At 30.6% G+C, this 19,639-nt stretch overlaps 1 protein-coding gene across 1 annotated transcript; it reads left to right on the forward strand.

Annotated features, from left to right (window-relative positions):
* Window positions 1-14,893: 14,893 nt before the first annotated feature.
* LOC110646706 (probable pectate lyase 12) lies at window positions 14,894-18,953 on the forward strand. The gene is made up of 4 exons (XM_021800235.2): window positions 14,894-15,431; window positions 15,833-16,293; window positions 17,324-17,975; window positions 18,622-18,953. The coding sequence occupies exons 1-4, from the start codon at window positions 15,301-15,303 to the stop codon at window positions 18,818-18,820; spliced, it is 1,443 nt and encodes a 480-aa protein (XP_021655927.2). The 5' UTR covers window positions 14,894-15,300; the 3' UTR covers window positions 18,821-18,953.
* The last annotated feature ends 686 nt before the right edge of the window (window positions 18,954-19,639 follow it).

The following is a 19,639-nucleotide window of genomic DNA, read 5'->3' on the forward strand; positions in this document are numbered from 1 at the left end:
GGAAGAAGGTCATCGACTCACGACAATTATATTACAATTATTTAATACAAATGACCCAATACAAATCAAGAAAAGACCCATTACGTCCTAAGTCGTGCCGAAAATCCGGCAGAGTCTCTCCTATACCTAGGACCTACCCAACCTGCAAAAGGGCTCAAAACACACTTCTATATCCACAATCCATATATACACAACTCAATCACATCACACAGCCTCTCCTGGGCCCATCAAATCAATCATTCATCACAATATGTAAAATTTCAATTTAGTCCTTATAATTGATCATTTTTGTAAAAACTGCTCAAATAAGCTCTAAAAATTATAAAACTCGCTTGCGGTCCTTAGAAATATTACTAAGCTATTGCAAAAAGAATCGTAATTTTCTAAGCTACCACGAATATTTTATGGATTTTTAATCCTATTTAAGCACTAGAAAATTACGAAAAAGCAAGGTTCGGGTTTACCTTTGCCGATTCCGACTTCGGGAACGCGCTCGGGATGCTTGACAATGATGGGGTAGCCAAAACCTCGATCCAATTCGGAGACTTTTCCGGTAGCTGGTCTGTCTGGCCGGAAATTCACAGATCCGGACAACTGTCGAATTTCCGCGAATTGAGGATACCTACACGAAGCCCCATAATAATATATAAAAAATCAGGGGTGTTACAGGATTTAATTGGGGCTGTTGAGGATTTGTTCCCTAATTCACAGCATTGATTCTGTGTGAGGCATTTATATACCAACTTTAGGGCTTTATTTAGAGGTAAAGAATTGAAGGACCTCTTATGGAATGTTGCAAGGGCTTCTTACATAGCCAAATTAGATTTCTGGTTGGGAAATGTTGAAGAAAAAAATGTAGAAGCAAGGGAATGGATGCGAGAGATACCATGTGAACATTGGAGTCGGGCATGTTTTAAACCTGAAGCAAAATGTGATATGCTGACAAATAATTTGTGTGAGTACTGAAACATGTACATATTGGATGCTAGGGATAAGCCCATCATTACCATGTTAGAAATTATTAGAACCAAATTGATGAAGAGGATGTATAGGAAGAAAAAAGAGATGGACAAATTCAAGGGGTCTTTATGTCCAAAGTGTAACACCCTTACTGTAGCAACTCAGTACATTCTATTGTTCCGGTGATCGATGTCGGTTCGGACAGCTAGAACGTCCGAAAAAATATTTAAATTAAAGTGAGAAACCATAATTAACTCAAATATTAATAAAAAAAATTTAGAAAAAAATTTAGAAATAAAATACAACCAAGTTAAATGAGCCGGTGCTCTAGCGATGGGTAACCCAGTGGAAAGTTGCGGTTCTCGCAACTAGGAGCCCTAGACCAGAGGAAAAATTTATAAAATAATTTTTGGGACTCCAGAGAAGGTTCATTGAGGTTCCTATGACATTAGAATGCCAAGAAAACGCTTAGAAAAAATTTTCAATCGGTATAGACAATTTTGGTCTGTTAAGCCAAACGGAGGGCATTTTGGTCATTTTGCCTCTAGAGGTGATTTTTGGCTGACTTGTCCAATTACATAAATAATTATTATGACACAAAATATGAACAAATATTGTTAAAAATTAAATTGAAATTAAGTAGGCAAGAAAATGAAAGAAATTGAAATTATGACATCACCATGATGTCATTAAACACTTACCACCAATTACAATTAATCAAGCCCATTTAAAATAAATAAAATGAGATAAAAATACAGCAAAAACTCAAAAAACTCAGCAGCCATCACCTTCACCAAAAATCAGCCGCCCCATACCCATTCCATTGTCCTCCATTGCCAAGTTTTCAAAGCTTGGTTTCCTTAGTTTTTCTTCTACTAAACCATAAATTCCCATCACAAAAACTTGATAGTTCATCTTAATGAAGCTTTTGGGAGCAAAAAGAAGTGAAAAAGAAGAGCTCTTGCAAGATTGGAATTTACTTCATTAAAGGTTAGTGACTAAACTCACACATTCTCTTTTGATTCATGTTAAAGGAGTGGAGTGGAATGTAAATTTGCATGAAAATTAAAAATATACCATGTATAAGCTTTTCTTAAAATTCCAGTAGCCTTGGGCTTGGTAGAGTTTTGAAGATTTTCTTGAATTAAAATGGTACCCTAGCTGCCCTTAACACTAACCTATTGTTTAGGATGGTGAAAGGTAAGTGAATGCATAATTTGAGATGGAATGGGTTAGGGTTTGGGTATGAAATTGAGACTTTAATCATGCAATGGTGAAAGTAAGTTTTAATGGTCAATTAGTGACCATTTGGTTATGTGTGAATGAGAAATGAAGTAGTTTGTGTAGTGAGAATTGAAGTTAGTGTTGCTGCCTTGGCTGACCATGAGTTCAGCAGGTTTGGGCAGCAATAACTAGAGTTTTAGAGGTTCAATTGGTACAAAGCCAATTGATCATGAAACTAGACACATAATGACACAACTTTGATGAAGAAACCATGCCCAGAAAATCAAACCAAGTTGACCTAAAGATTGCCCTAATTCGGGTGACCTGTATTCTGTTTGGGCAAAATGACTAAATAAACAGTATTTATTCATTTGATCATAACTCAGTGTAGAAAGGTCCAATTGATCTGAAATTTTACTAGTAAATAGCTGAAACATATACCTACAACTTTCATGAAGAAACCTAACCCAAATTGTGACCATAACATGTTCAAAAGGTGACCTGCAATCACTGCACAAAAATATTATAGATTTGGTCAGTCTAGAAAATCTGGGAAGTTGGCAATCCGGCCAGTTATGGTATTTAGACTATAACTTGAGCTACAAAACTCCAAATGGAGTGATTCAAAAAAAGAAATGTAACTAGACACAATAAGAAACAACTTTCATGTTGACAACCTGGCCAAATTCCCACTGCAAAAATGACTAATGGAACAGTAAATATAAAGCTTGAAATCTAAAAATTTTGAACAACCAACATTAAGCTTAGAAATGGTATTAGCAACTAATACCAACAATTTAAAAATGCAAAATGTGGTATGTTGAGAGTATTAAAACTAATGTACCTATTGTCTATGTAAAAGTCAATATTTTTGTTGACTAATGAAATGAATAGTAACACATAAACTTCAATTTCAAGAATTGTACAATTTAAGAATGTAACATGCCCTAGTACACCTAGCAAGATTGGTTTGGATAGGTTGGCATGCCAATAGGGTTCTGTTAGCAGTACTGCATATGGCTTCATGTCATTCTGTGTTTTATGCCCTCACGTGCCATTCTGTGATAGAATAGCCTTTGGCTATGTTGATTAAATTATTATACTTGGGTTTTATCCCTGATAATTATTACAGCTTATTAGCTGTTCTGTTGCACACCGGGAGACACAATGTGACCGATGGTGTGATGGTCCGAGGTACTTAGTATACAGTACCAGTTTACCCATTTATCCAGTCTAGTCGACTAGTATGGGTTACTCGGGCAATGATAATGAATCTTACCAAATTTTAATTGAATAATACTGCAATAAATGCCAGATAGTAAGTCTACTAAAGATGTAAACATACATTCTGCATATTCACTTTATTTTAGTTATTTTATTTTATATTGTCACCACTAAGTAAAATTGCTTAGCGCGTCGCTTTTGCCATGCGCAGGTACTGGAGACATAGCTAGGGAGTCTAGCAGACCTCACACTGGATGAACTTTTAGATCTGCACACAGAGTTCAGAGTCACCTCACATTTGCAGTGCATTGGTAGGACATTAGGCTACTTTTGGTCTTGTGTACTTTGTAAACTTTTGTAATGTATATTATAAACTCATGTAATTATACTTTTGATGTAATTATTTATGAACCATGTTCAGTAATAAATTTGAGTATTTCTTATTGAATTGAGTATGATATGAAATGAATTGAAATTTGAGATATTGAAGTCATTTGATAAATTGTTGAAAAGATGTTAGCGGTTGACTGAGATTGATAATATGATTATATTGGAAGTGTTTTTAACAGATTCAGAAGAACTGTTTTTCCAATTTACAGCTAGCACTTTGTCGGATTTTCTATAAAATTTGCAAAAAATTCAGATTAATAAAAAATTGTAAATAAATGAATTAAAAAGGGTAAATTGTAATGGAAATATGAATTGGTGCTCTGACACACTGTGTGGCATATCTTACTCGGCTACACTGTTGACGGGTAAGGGGTGTCATACAAAGATACAGAAAAAAAAACTAGATGAAATGAAGGCTTTGGCATGCATGTTTCAGCCTAATTTTTCTGGGGAACCCAATGTTCAAGTGTTTGGATGTGGTAGTCAATTTGTTATGAATATTGCAAACAGAACATGTAGTTGCAGGAGATGGGATGCAAATGGTATACCTTGTGCTCATGCTTGCTCAGTGATTTATGGCAACAATGAGCAACCTGAGCAGTATGTGCATAAATGTTACCATGTTGATACATATGCGAGGGTCTACAATTATTACATAGACCTTATAAATGGTATGGAAATGTGGCCTAAAGCTATCACAGTAAATAGATTTTTGCCTCCTGAACCATTGCAGAAAAAAAGAGGAAGAAAACAAAAGGCAAGGCGTAAGGAGGCTGAGGAAATTGAAAATGCACAAGAAAGAGGCAAAATGAGTAAAAAAGGTATTGTTTCAATGAGGTGCAGTGTTTGTGGGCAGACAGGCCATAACAAAAGGTTCCATCGGAATGCTACAACTAGTCAAACACAATCAGGAAAGGTATTGTCCTTCAAATATATTATTTAACATTATTCATAGTAAATTTGTTGTAAAAAAATGTAATTTATTATTACTTTTTAAAAAAAAAAATTTTTGTGCCTAATATAGGGAAAATGAAATATTGGGTCATCATTTAGAACTCACGCGGGAAGTAGCCAAGCTCATAACAGTACAAATAGAAATGAAGAGGTAATACATTTTAATATATAATTGTAAATGTTTACTTACTTCCTAATCATGTTTATGTGTATGCAAATTTCATAAATGTACTTTCCTTAGTTGAATCATAACGACAGAGAAAAACAACGATTTGAGATAGCATCTGATGCATTAGTCTAGCAAACTCCATCTCAGGGGCATAGTAGTGTTACAATTAGATGGATGATGGATGTAAGCTTTCTTTTTTATATTACTTGTGGTTGCAATTATTTTTAAGCTTGTTATTTAAAATAATTTTAGAAAACCTAAAATGTATATAGAGAACAAGTCAAATTGTGCCAACTATCTCAACACCTGAAGGATCTATTGCAAGAGACTCAGAAAGTGTACGTAAATGGTATTAAATCAAAATAGGTTTGATCCAATATTGTTTGCTAATTTTTTTTTTATTGCAATGTAGGATACAGAAAGGTTTAATACAGTTTACAAAAGGGTGAATAGAAGGTTTGCAAAGTCAGTAAGAGATGGACAAGGCCAAGCTTGATTTTGAAGATCTTTTGGATTTTGTTATTATGCATATGCCATGTTAATACTGGACATGTATTAGTTTGAAATTATGTCTAAGTATTTAGGATAGATATATTATTGGTTACTGTGAAGGCAATAGTCTTGATATAGGTATGATTTTGACTTTGAAAATATTGTCACAGGCCTTTATGATTTTATATAGGTTCAAGTCATTCAATTAGTTTTTTTGTGCTTTAGGTATTAAATCAATTTATGATTGTTTTGATTCAATGTTGAAGCAATATGACACAAGGCAGTTAATGGCATATGATTTGTAATGTATTATTTTGTACTTATGAATTTTAAGCACGGGTACTTTTTAGACAGGTTGTAATAATTTATGGATATTTATCAAAACCAGTTTTACAACTTCCCTGGAGATTTATTGGTTTGTCAAGTTTTGCATTTCAACAGGGAAAAAAATATATTTAAAGACATGAATCAAATTTGAACTAAAATCTTAATGTGGCTAATAATATGAGATTTACTGTATATGAATATTGTTTTCTTGGCTCCTTTCCATTTGATATACATTATTAGCAAGAATAAGTAGCGGTTTGGTCAAATTGGAGATGCATTGTTACAGGTATTAGATATACTTGCAACTCTGGCATTAAAATAAGGTTTATGTTTTGCTTTAATTACTTTAAGGATATCATTTTAGTTTAATTTTCAAATTAAATTAATATCTTTCATTGCTTTTATTTTACAAATCTTGTTGAATCTAATAAAAAAGAAAAACTATTTCAATGTATCTCAGGTTAAAAGATGATATTATTTTCATTGTTTTTAGGTCAATGAGAAAATCTAATATATCTCAACTAAAAAAGTACATTCCTGTATCATCAATCACCACAGTTTCTTTTTTGTTTATAGTTAAAAATACAATCTTTCAACTTTACAAGTTGTAACACCACAGTCCCTAAAATTTATTATTTGTAACACCATTATCCTTAAACTGTAGATCAATAACACAATCTTAACACAATTGTTATGGCAACAATAAATTGATTTTCGGCTAATCTTCAAACAACAAATATATTCCCGAACTTCAAATCAAAACAGAGTCCATTTCCATTGCATTGAAATCAAAACACATTCCTAAAACACAAACACTATCAATAATCTACCATATTTGCCCTAAACATCAATTACACATATTTTTAACAACAACTATAATAAGCAAAAACACAAATAGCCATTTCCAAATATTGCATCCTTTCTCCATCTTCAATTTTTCAGCTTCCCTTTCGTTCTCCATTCTTCTTAGTCGATTTAGCTACCCAATAATCACTGCATTAGCTTGGCTTGGGAACTTTGGATCAGTTCAATCAAAGTAATTACAACAATCACCTCTCTGCAATAGGCATTGAGGGAAAATTTAAAAAAAAAATCAAATTTGTCCAAATCTAGCTTTGATACAACACTATCAAAACATATAGCTCTGAGATGCTTACCCCATACTTATTGCACTCATAAAACCTCCTTCCGGGATGAGCATTTGTCCAAGACGTCATCAATTTGGCTTCTTCATCACAACGACACAACGGAATCCCATTTGGTGAGAGCAGCCTTCTATGTGACATCTTCAACTGGGTCAAAAAATGCCAAGGCCAAGTACCTTCTTGAATGCAAACACGATTGAGCTCCTTTGTTGGTTCGTCTCTGATACTCCTTTAAGAGCCACTCACAATATGTTTCTTCTTTGTCATTCCATGATGAGCCTTTAGTGAAGGGAGATCTGGTTTGTGGAATAATGGAGAAGAAAAAAAGATGAGAAAGCGAGAGATGCAGGTTTAGAGAGTTTGTACATTTGATGAGAGGATTTCAAATAAATAATGCAGATGAGTGAAGGAAGAGGGGAGAGAATAATTACACACATGGCATAAAGAATACAGAAATGCTGACTCATTGCTAACTGGTTTTGTCCACGTCAGCTTGTTACCTAAAAACTGGTGATTGTAGGTAAAAAGGATTTTACTGTTAACAAATTTAAGATTGAGAGGATTTTATATTATGTTTTTAAATTTAGAGACTATATTATTATAACTGTATAAATTTAAGAATAACTATTAAAATTTATCCATGCAGATACATCAGGACAAGGGCCTTTGCAAACTCTCGTTGCTATGATGCCAATTAATTCATTTTCTAAAAGGTCCATCAAACCCATTAATTTATTTCCAACTCCCTCTAAAGCTCATTGGTTTCAGCGATCGATGCCAATTTGTTGAAGTGCTCCTTAATCCAAATAAATAAGAATTATGTATGTGATCTCCTAGCTTTAATAATAATTACATTTGCAATAACTTTGGAGTGGGCCCCCCCTTCCATCCGCGGCAAGGTGGTTTTTTCCTATTCTGAAATACGTGTAAGAGCACCATTACTGTCATAGAAAAATATCACTGCCGCCATCATTTTGATCTTGACCTTATTGGAAAGTCCATAATCAGATTTTTCTATCCTTCAATTCCCAACCTTCCACTCGATGTCTTCCCTTCTATAAGTATCCCCACATCTTCTTCTAGGCCTCAAAGAAAGGCCAGCCAGAACAAGACTCTTTATTAATTTATTTATTTTCTTTCTCCATGAAGTTCTTAGCCTTCTTCTTGTTTCTTCTTGTCATGGCAGACTTCAGTTTTGCCATCAACAGAAGGATGGTGATGACTGGAGGTGAGAAGTCTTCGTCTGTGATTCATAGCAAGCAAAACTATAACTACTTGGAGGTGAAGGAAAATTCAGAGATGGACGGTGATCCTGAAATAAATAACCACCACAACATTCCAAGGCAATCATTTGTGGATGGACCTCCGGGGACTCCTTGAACAGGGGACCTTTTATGTTTATATATTTCGAGAGGAATAAGGAATTGTATGATATATATATATATATATATATATATATATATAAGGGTATTCAACCCTCAAAAAATAGGGTTGCATGGCTTGTATGCTTGAGGCCATGTAAATGCGTACAGCTTGTTTGCCTTTTGGAAGTATGCCAAGTGTATTAGTGAAGAATGTCTGCGAATTGTACAGAAAAAATAATGAATTGCCTTTTTTTTTTTAATTTTATTTTACTTCTTTGTTTATTTATTTATTTTGAATTTATAATAGATCAACATAGGCAAGAAAAATCTTTCAATCTTTTCGTATTCTACATGTATGGCTTGGGTTATTGAAGAAAATTAAAGGAATGATTGTCGAATTTAAGGGCTTTTACTTAATGCTCCATATATGAATTTGGGTGTTCAGCCCGTTTCATTTTGGTCTTCCGTAAAATATTGTGGAAAAATTGGGCCTACTTTTCTTTTACCCATTAAAATTGGGCCAACATTGGAAGTTAAGAAAAGAATCATATGAAAATTAATAATATTTAAATTTTTTTATTTAAAATTTTTAAAAGAGTAATTGAGGAGAAATTGTAAAAAAAAAACCGGTTACTTCATATAGGCAATTATATATAGAATGACAAATCAATAACAGAGTAATAATTAAATTATAATAGATTTCATAATTTTTTTTCAAATAATAACTACTTTTTTATACTTAATTATCATTTCATAATTAATTTATCATTTCATGATAAATGCTCACATAAAATTATATAATATCTCAATTGAGGCTTAAATATATTAAGCCATTATCACTTGAGTTAGATACTTAACCATTGAATTATTAATTCACTACAAATACAAGATGAATTGAATATTCATATCTCATATTTTAATTCACATAATTCATTAAGTCATTGTGAACATTTTCAATTTTTTTAACAAATTATTGGAACAAAGAAGCTTTAAATGATACAGAAATGACCCGCCAACTCAATTAAAACTGAAAAACAACAACAATAATAATAATAATAATAATTAAACGTGCTTTGAAGTAATTATTCCAATCATAATAAAAAATCATATTATAATTAATTATATATTGTCTAAAGTGATAGCATACTTTCATTAAATATGGGATTAAAAAAAGGGAAGAGTGATGGATGTGCTTAAACCATTGATAATAATGATGAGAAAGTTAATTATAATTTGCGGAATGGAGGGAGGTGAAAACACTTTGATTAAGGGAGTTTGTTATCCTTTTTCACTCTTTTAACTTTGCCATTTATAATGATTTTTAACTCTATTTACCTATATTAATTCAATATTTATTAATTTAATTTTTTGAGTTTGAAGCATATGAAAAATAAGAAATCACTTTTAAAAATCGACTTGTAATAATAAATTCTTACAAAAATTATTTTTAAAAATATAAAATCGTAACATTTTCTAAATATAAATTTGACAGTCTTTATGAAAACTTACATATAATAAACTCATGAGCTAACACATTCGGATCTTGCATGGCCACTTTCACAATCCATTGGAGTTAATTAACCTGGAAATGTCAACTTGTTGAGCTAAAAATCAATTGTTGTGAAGTGCCTTTGGAATTCCATAATCACTCCAGGAGAAGTGACATGATTTATTGGATAACTCAATCCAGCTGCCTAGAAGTGCCCAATCCATTATGTTCTCACCTAATTAAGCCCTTCAATTGGCATATCATTTATTTTTCAGTTAAAGATAATAATTAAAATTTAATATCAAACTAATTGTAGTCAGTTATATAATTTTTTTTTTTTGCCATTGATTCTTACATGAGATCAATTATACATATATTAAAAAATTATAAATTATTTAATATTAATTTTTATTTTTTTTTCCAAATTTTTATTCATATAATCTCTGCTATTCATTGCATGCCTTAGTTTGTAATTATAGAGGACGATATGACTGCTGCCAGAACTAAAACTACCTTTTCCCTCCAAATTCTCTATAGCATAAATACATATACATTCTCAATAACCTTTAATTCTTTTATTTACCATTAGGAAATATTTAAAAAAAGGAGTGAGAAAAAGAAGACCATAATTGAAGAACGTGATGCGTTACTGTGAAGAGAGCAGAAGTCCTGCTAATCTTGATCAGGTGGAGACTATGAGCCTTGACTTTTGAGGCCACTGCGAGTAAGAAGCTCCCTTTGAAATCAAGTGCAGTTTCAGACTTTCTGACCCCCTTTTGTTTTTTTAATAAAAATGGATTGGGGGAGGATAACACAATAAGCTAAAAATATCAGAAGAATTATATAAAAAAAAATGAGAATAATTAATTAATATTGGCCAATGGTATGTTGTTGAGGTATGTGGATAAGTTCTTGGAGGAGAAAAAGATGATACCTCCACCCAAGAAATCTTGACTTGGCTGAAAAAATAATATTCTTTTAGATATAAATATTTAATTTTTTATTTACAAAAAATAAAAAAAATATATATATTTTTTTATACTGAGGGAGCATGCGCTCACCACCCAATAATCCCTTAAAAGAATTTGCATTGAGCAATGTATATTCTTATGTGTTGTTGGGAATGGCATGTAAACTTTGACAAAAGGGCTGAGACTTAAGATACTCCTGAGGAGCGCTAACGTGACCCTACCATCACCCTTCAGCAGCACGATTTTCGCCGTATAATCGTCAGACATGTGGGGCCTCTCATTGTTCTAGAGTCAAAAGTCACTCTTCAGGGTGAGAGATGGATTAATTTTTAAAATAATGTAATTTAAAAAATTATTTATAAATATAATATAATTTTAAAATTATTTATTAAAATAATATTTATTTACAAAAATGCCACTTAATTTTTTTTTAAATAACATCACATTACAAATATTTAAAAAATATTATTTTAAATAATATTTTTTGAATGATGTCATCATTTAAGAAAATATAAAAATTACTTAAGAAAATATCATATGAAGTAATATTTTTTAAAGTATTTATTTTAATTTATTTAAAATTTTGAGAATGTGTGAAATTTAAATAATTTATTATTTACCCATTGGATTTTCTATTATACAATTCAATTATTTTTTTTATAAATTTACTATAAGCAATGACTTCTCTAGCTACTAATAAAAATGTAAGTAATATGAATGAAAATAATAATTTTTTTATTATTATTATAAATTAGTTTTTTAATTATTTAAGAAAAAATTTAATTAAAATTTTTTGTATTATATTTATTAATTTAATAATTATTTATCGTATCAAATAAGCTTGAAAATATTTTTTATATCTTAGAATGAAAATTAAAAAAAGAAATGAATAATTCTAAATAAATTTATTTTATGTAGATTTTAGCTAAGTTAAAATTTAGACCTTAATATATGTATTTTTATATATACCTAATTTTTTTTATATATAATTTTATATATAATTTTTACATGATGAATTTCTTAAAAAAAATACTTCCTAGTACTTTTTTTAACATAACTAGTATTTTTATTACTTAAATATAATTTAATATAATTAAAATTAACAAACAATAAATTTATTTGAAATTATTCCTTTCATTTTTTAATTTTCTAATTTTCATTTTAAAGAATAACAATATAAAAAAATTATCATATTTATTTTATGTGAAAAATAATTATTATATATATATATAACACAGCAAATTCTAATTAAAAACTTTTTCTCAAATAATTAAAAAAATTAATATATATTAATAATAAAATAAAAATTATTATTTTCATTTATATTACTAATATTTTTATTAATAATTAGAGAGATCATTGTCTATGGTAAGTTTATAAAAAAAATTAAATTGGATTGCACAATAAATGATATACAATGAGTAAAAAATAAAATATCTGAACTTCATAAATTTTCAAAGTTTCAAGTAAACTGACATAAATATTTTAAAAAATATCATTTCAAATGGTATTTTCTTGAGTAATCTTTTACACTATTTAATGTGACGACGTGATATATTTCAGAAAACATCATTTTAAATGACATTTTCTTAAGCAATAACGTGATTTGCCACTGTTTCAGAAAACGCCATTTGAAATGATATTTATTAAGCATTTCGACGTGATGTGGTATTATTTAAATATACTTTTTCAAATAATGTTTTCTTGAACAAATATTATTTTGATAAATAATTTTAGAATCACACTATATTTGTAAATAATTTTTTAAATTACATTATTATAAAAATTATTTTGTGAGAGATAATATATAGTTATAAGAATAATATCTGAAATGATAAATCATTCAAAATTCAATATATACATCAATATAATTATAATTATGGTGATTTTTCTATATTTATAAAATTCCCTTTTATTTATGTTTTTAAATTTTATTGATTTACGATTTTATAAAAGATTGTCTATCATTTCTCTTTTAATTGGAGCTTTAAGAGCACACATCACTTTTACTTTTTCTAGAAGGAAGATTGGGAAAGTGAAATTCAAACGTGAATTTATCACCTAAGTTATATGCTTTAGCTATTAGGATTGGATTTTAGGATTTAAATTTAAAATTTAGATTTTAAATGTTTGATTTAGAATTTAAAATTTATAGATTTATGAATTTATAAATTTAAATTTTTTTTTATTTAACTAATACAAAAATTTTCATGAAATTGTCTAAAAGTTGTTACATAATATATATATAGTTGATATATTTCAGTGTAGTGTGATGCATTTGAAATAATTATTTTTAAACTTTAATTATAGTTATTTTAAATTTTTAATTTTTAAACTTTATGAATATATGGAATTTGAATAAATTCAAATATGTTGTCTTTTAAAATATCTAAATAATATATTCAGTTTAAATATAAATTCATAAAGTCAAATCCTCAATCAAACATAACATTAAATTTTTTGAAAAATTTATTGTAACTCTAAATTTATAAATTTCATAATAATTCATCTGAATTGTAAAAAAATATGATAAATTGATTTTTTTTTATTTTTTATGTTAAATGTATAATAAATAGAGGAGAAATTATATAATGCATAAAATAATAAAACAACATAAATTTATGCACTATAAGAGAAGATAATAAGAGAAAATAATTTCTATATTTCATAAGTAACTTAATTAAACAAAACAAATATAAATTTATGTCAATTTAATTTTTCAATACACTATCACTTTATTCGAAAGTTAAAATTTTTTTAAAAAATTAATTTAAATAATTTTTTTATTAATTTTTATATTTAAAATGAAAAATTTTAATTTTTTAAACTTAAAAAATTTTTTTATTTGAGAATTTAATTAAAATATTTTCTTGTAAATAATTTGTTGGTTGGGTTTTTATTAAAAATAAATGCTGCCGGGGCTCTGCCTCCGCAGTGTCTCTAGCAAATTTCTCCTTTAGCAGACGTTCCAAAAACCTGGCCCAGTTTAGTTAAAGAGAAAGAGAGTGACTTTTTGCTTTATTTTATTTTAATTTATTTGTATTTTTAAATAATTACATACATTTATCTTTTTATTTTTTTGTATAAGGTTGAGTATTCTGCTTTGCATGTTGGAGAGGAAAGGAATATACACATCCCACTAGAGGTGCTTTTCAAGAAAATTTCAAAGATGGAGATTCATTTTGCTCCCACTGAAAGCATCATACATATATATATATATATATATATATAGAGAGAGAGAGAGAGAGAGAGAGAGAGAGAGAGAGAGAGAGGCTTTGCAAAATGAGAACTAGTGAACTGAAAAAAATAAAGCTTAAAGTGCAATGATATGTAGGATTTTGAAGTTACAATAAAGAGTAGAGAAATGAAGGCCTCCCACTAAAGTTATAAACTGTAAACAGAAAAACCCAAAAGAGATTCATGAATTAGGGGACCCAAAGCAGGAAAGGAAAACAGAAAATAAGAGCAGCCGCTGGCTAGCTAGCACAGTTCATGCTATAATCTCAATAATGGTTTCTGTATTAATGTAGCTTTTTGAATATATTGCCTGCACTAGTTAATTGATTTTTTCATGAATGGAATAAGGCAGCTGATGCTTAACTTGCTCTACGGTACTTACAGGTGGGGCTTCATATGCTTCTTTCACCACCTTCTCAGGTTCTGTTTGAGGCTCCTGAAAAGAAAGGAAAGACCAATGAAATGGATAAAATGGAAAAGGGCTAGAAAATTTCTGCTTGTGTTGGTATGCTCCTGTGTAGAAAGTTGATTCAATGACTCTTGAGTCTTGAGTGTTTAATGTATAACTTGAAATGAGGGGAACTTCTGAGTAGACATTTCATGGCTCCATTGTTTGCCACTCTAGATATTTGACTTTTGAGGCCTTTCACCTGCTAATGGAGAATGCACTGATATACTGAGTACTAACAAATGGGATAAGCTTGAAATCTCTTATGGATGTTGTGTTTCATAATTTCCATCTTTAACAATAGTCATAGGTAAAAATAATTGTTTATAGGAATATCTCTATACATAAGCTCAACTCAATTACTTGATCCTTCTGTACCTTTATTTTTTTAAAATGAACTTTAAAAAAAAAATGGCTAAAATCTTCTTATTACATCCTTAAAGAAAATTGCAAGACCTTTTTCCTCGAGATGGGCCGGATTCTTTCCCTTCTCTCGGTGAAAAACACAAACTTCTCTCTCTCTCTCTCTCTTTCTCTCTCTCCCTCACCAATGAAGTGGAGCCCAAAAGGTCTGTAGTTACCAGTACCATGATTATAAATGAGGAGACTAATAACCAATAGGGATAGTGAAGAACTGAAGTCTATTAAGAGAAAACAGTGAGTGAGAGACAGAGAGAGACGGAGAGAGAAGGATCAAGTGATATCCTTCTCTACTCTACTCATATAACCACAATTACAATTCAGATTAGCATTTTCTCTTCAATAATCACCAGTTCAACATCTCCCAAAATGCATCTTAATCACAAAACAGTATCTTTAGAACTGTAATAGAAAATAAAAGTCTCACTTTCTTCAATCTTAAAGAGTAGAAATCACCACCCCACATCTCTCTTCTCTAGAGCAAAAATGCTGCACATAAACTGTATTGTCCTAATTCTTCTTCTGGGCTCATTTTCTCCACCTGGATTGGCAATGCTCAACCTCACTTTTCCCACTCCTCATCCCAACCCTGAAGAAGTTGCTCAAGAAGTTCAAAGGTACAATGCTGCTTGGAAACTGCCTGCATTTTCCTTTCTTTACTTGCATATAAGTTGATTTCAACCCCATGTTCCAAAATGCTCTGTTTTCTAGTTCAAGCGTGCGACAATTTTACTTCATTTAGGCGCTTGGAGGTCCAGACATTAGATGATCTACCCTTTCTTTATCCTCTTTAGTTTGCTTTTTTTTTTTTCAAAATCTTGGTTCTTCTGCATTTCATTTCTTCTTGCTTATATTTTTCCTTTTTTTTTTCTTGATTTTAATTCAACATAATTCAACCTTAGCTACTAGCATTCTGTAGCAGACAGCCATTTATGATCTTGCTGGTTGTTGGGTGAATATATACAGTGATTTTATTTTGTTGTGTTTCTCAATTATTCCTCTAATGTGTACACTGCAGAAGAGTAAATGCTTCCATGTCAAGAAGGGATATGTTGCAAATATCTGAAAATGACCAAGCCACATGCCTAACTGGCAACCCCATAGACGATTGCTGGAAATGTGATCCAGACTGGGCCAACAACCGCCAGAGGCTAGCCGACTGCGCCATAGGTTTCGGCCAGTATGCAATGGGAGGCAAGAATGGTGAGTACTACATAGTCACTGATTCCTCTGACAATGATGCTGTTAACCCAAAACCAGGCACTCTAAGATATGCAGTGATACAGGAAGAGCCTTTATGGATTGTGTTTCCAAGTAATATGCTCATTAGGCTCTCACAGGAGCTCATTTTCAATAGCTACAAGACTCTTGATGGACGTGGGGCCAATGTGCACATTGTGGGTGGTGGCTGCATTACTCTGCAGTATATAAGCAATGTTATTATTCACAATATTCACATCCACCATTGTGTTCCTTCAGGTAAGATCCTGTTGATTTTGGCCTTTTTTATTTTATTTATTTTATTTATTGTATTTAACAGAAATAAAGATAAAATTAAAAAAAATTAATAATTTTTAATTTTTTAAATATGAAAAATAATTTAAAAAAAATCTAAATACAATAAATAAAAATAAACGAGTACAATTTTTTTCTATGAATTGTGGACTCTTTTATCAATATATAGAATAAAATTTAGGGATTTTAAAAGTCATTAAATAAATAGTTTATTGAGTATTTATTTTACAATGTAAGAATTTAAAATTTTTAATTAAAAAATTGAGAAGACATAATTTTTGAATAATTTATTAAAAACTTATAATGATATAAAAATAAGTTTATTATAATAATTTAAATTTAAGAAAATTTACTGAAAATATTATATTTATAAATAAAAATTATCTCCTCTTAAATCTCATTGTGTTTGAGAAACTTGCCTGTGGCTTTATGTCCAAAAGCAGAGCTACAAGTTCCACCCAAAAAGGAAAAGCAAAGCTACAACAGTAATTTTGTTGCTGAGATGTTATAGTTACTATAACTTTATTTTCTTATAAAATAAATTTTATTTTTTTAATAATTACTATTAAATGAAAAGAATAAAATAAATTAAAAAAAATTAATCATAAAAGACACAACATAAGATTAGAATCCCACTATCTTTTGTTGCTTTCCTTGGGTGGGGTCCTTAAAAATCCCAAAAGAAAGTCCAAGATTTCACATTATTTCAATTTTTTTTTTAACTTTATAAATTTTAAAATGGATTTGATGTGAGATCAAAAGAGTAATTATTATTTTTATAATTTTAATATTATTTAAATATTTTAAAGAGAATATATTAATTTTTTATTTATTAATATTTAAATATTAACTTTAAAAATTTAAATTAATAACTATCTCATTAAAAATTAAAACTTATAAAAATAACCTTTAATCTTAATTTTTTAATTTCCTGCCAAACACAACTTATATGTTTCTAAAATTACCCTTAATCCTTTTATGTTTCACTACTCAGGTAATACTAATGTGCGTTCAAGCCCAACCCACTATGGGTACCGCACAAAATCGGACGGTGATGGAATTTCCATATTTGGATCAAAGGATTTATGGATTGATCACTGCTCACTCTCTCACTGCAAGGATGGTTTGATTGATGCAGTGATGGGATCAACAGGAATCACAATATCAAACAATTATTTCTCCCATCACAATGAGGTGATGCTGCTGGGTCACAGTGATGATTATTTGCCTGATTCTGGGATGCAGGTGACCATAGCATTTAACCATTTTGGAGAGAAATTGGTGCAGAGAATGCCAAGGTGTAGAAGAGGGTATATTCATGTGGTGAATAATGATTTTACAAGGTGGGAAATGTATGCTATTGGAGGTAGTGGGAAACCTACAATTAACAGCCAAGCCAATCGCTACACTGCTCCTTCTGATCGCAATGCAAAAGAGGTAACAAAGAGAGTGGACACAGCAGAAGGGGATTGGAAGGACTGGAATTGGAGATCAGAAGGAGATATAATGGTAAATGGAGCATTCTTTGTAGCATCAGGGGAAGGATTAGAGGTTAAGTATGAGAAGGCCTACAGTGTGGAGCCCAAGTCTGCTGCTTTTATTGATCTAATCACCATGCATGCAGGCGCTCTTGGTGTTGGTGGAAGGTAATATTATATCTCTCTCTCTCTCTCTCTCTCTCTCTTTCTTCTTTCCCCTTTTTCTCTTTAGTTTTACCCTCCTTTTCTTTTGCTCTGAACCCTCTCTACCCTACTAATTGACACCAATGGTCCCAATTAATTAATCAAATCCAAGTATCCAATGTTCCCAACTCATCTCTGTCAACTTAAAAAATTTTCCACTGGCTTGACCTTGATTTTGGGCTTTGCTAGTGTTGCTGGACTTCAAGATGGCCATTTCCTTAGGCATTAAAATAGTCTCATTTGTTAGGCTTGAAAAGTTCCCAGTATGAGTTTTAATTCAAGACCCAAGGCCCAATCTCTCTTTTAGGAGCTTGAATCCATCAACAATCACAATACTATTCAAGTTCTTTCATTCCATGGTTTTCATTTGTGAATTCCATGATAGTTTAAATTCTTGATCTCATGTATTATATGTAGTAGGACTTGACCACTTCACCATTTTTTTTATAATGATTCTTCTTATTTTATTTGGTGAAATTTAAAGATTGCAAGAATAATATGGGTTATTATTTGTTAATCATAAAGAACTAATGCAGAAAAACCATTGTGTATTTACGATAGAAGAGGATATTATGTGAAATATAAATGAGTAATATGTATTGATGAGCAGGGACAACAACCTGGGAATGTGGAGCACTGGAGCCAATGGAGGTGGTGCCGGTCAAGATTCCGGCGATGATTACTTTGATGACTATTCAGGAAGCAGTTCTCCATTGTCACCTCCCTCCGCCAGTGGTCTTTTTTCCATTTTTATTGCTCTGTTCTGCTTGATTTCTTTTCACATTATAGTCCTTACGTCCATGTTATAGCAAGCGATAAGTTGTGCTTTCTTTCAATTAACATCAGCTTCTGCTGGAAACGGAACTGTACATTATGTTTTTCAACAATTCTTGCAACATTAATTCCCAGCTTAATTTCTGCTACAACCATTTTACATATCAATAGCTTCTTTTTTTCTTTTTTTGCTTTGTGGCTGTGCAATTTGTTAATTCAACTGAAATTTACATTAATCAACCTGAACCGAATAATTTAGAAAAACTAATTACAAATTATAATAAACTGACAATAACACTCAGGAGATTTATCCTTGTATATCTATTTAATTTATTATATACGTATGTGTGGGGAACTGATTTCGCCATATCATGATAATGAGCATGAGGAATATATTCAGAACACCTCCAGTGGGAAATTCTCATGTCATTTGGAACCTAACCACTAATACCTCAGGATATTCAATGTGCCTTACATTACTTCTCAGGAGACTAACTTGAAAACAGAATGAGTTCTTTTGTCTTTTGCTTTGGGTAAGTGAATATTGTTTACTCAAAAGGCAAAGTTAAAATTTTATTGTTTACTTAAAAGAGAGAAGAAAGTTCAGGTAGAGGCAGCAGCTGTTACCACAAGGCCCAGAACATAACTTGAGGTATGCATCTTTTATAAGAGAACCATATCATCAAGTTGATATTATATTTAAAAAATTGCATATATGTTTCAAGGTGTATGGGTAAGGAAGAACCTTTTCTCCATTAGAAAAAGGAAACTCTCATTTGTTTCAATAAGGAAAAAACAAAAAAAAAATGAAGAAGAAAGTTTGATCATTGTAGATATTGTAGTTTGATGATTGT

The sequence above is a fragment of the Hevea brasiliensis genome, chromosome 5, assembly GCF_030052815.1.
Source record: "Hevea brasiliensis isolate MT/VB/25A 57/8 chromosome 5, ASM3005281v1, whole genome shotgun sequence".
Taxonomy (NCBI): Eukaryota; Viridiplantae; Streptophyta; class Magnoliopsida; order Malpighiales; family Euphorbiaceae; genus Hevea; species Hevea brasiliensis.

What these genes read in the sequence shown, in the direction of transcription:
- LOC110646706 (XM_021800235.2), top strand. Translation starts at nt 15,301, where the DNA reads ATGCTGCACATAAACTGTATTGTCCTAATTCTTCTTCTGGGCTCATTT. An exon ending in CCACCATTGTGTTCCTTCAG is followed by an intron (nt 16,294 to 17,323) that starts GTAAGATCCTGT and finishes TTCACTACTCAG; the next exon opens with GTAATACTAATGTGCGTTCA. An exon ending in GCTCTTGGTGTTGGTGGAAG is followed by an intron (nt 17,976 to 18,621) that starts GTAATATTATAT and finishes ATTGATGAGCAG; the next exon opens with GGACAACAACCTGGGAATGT.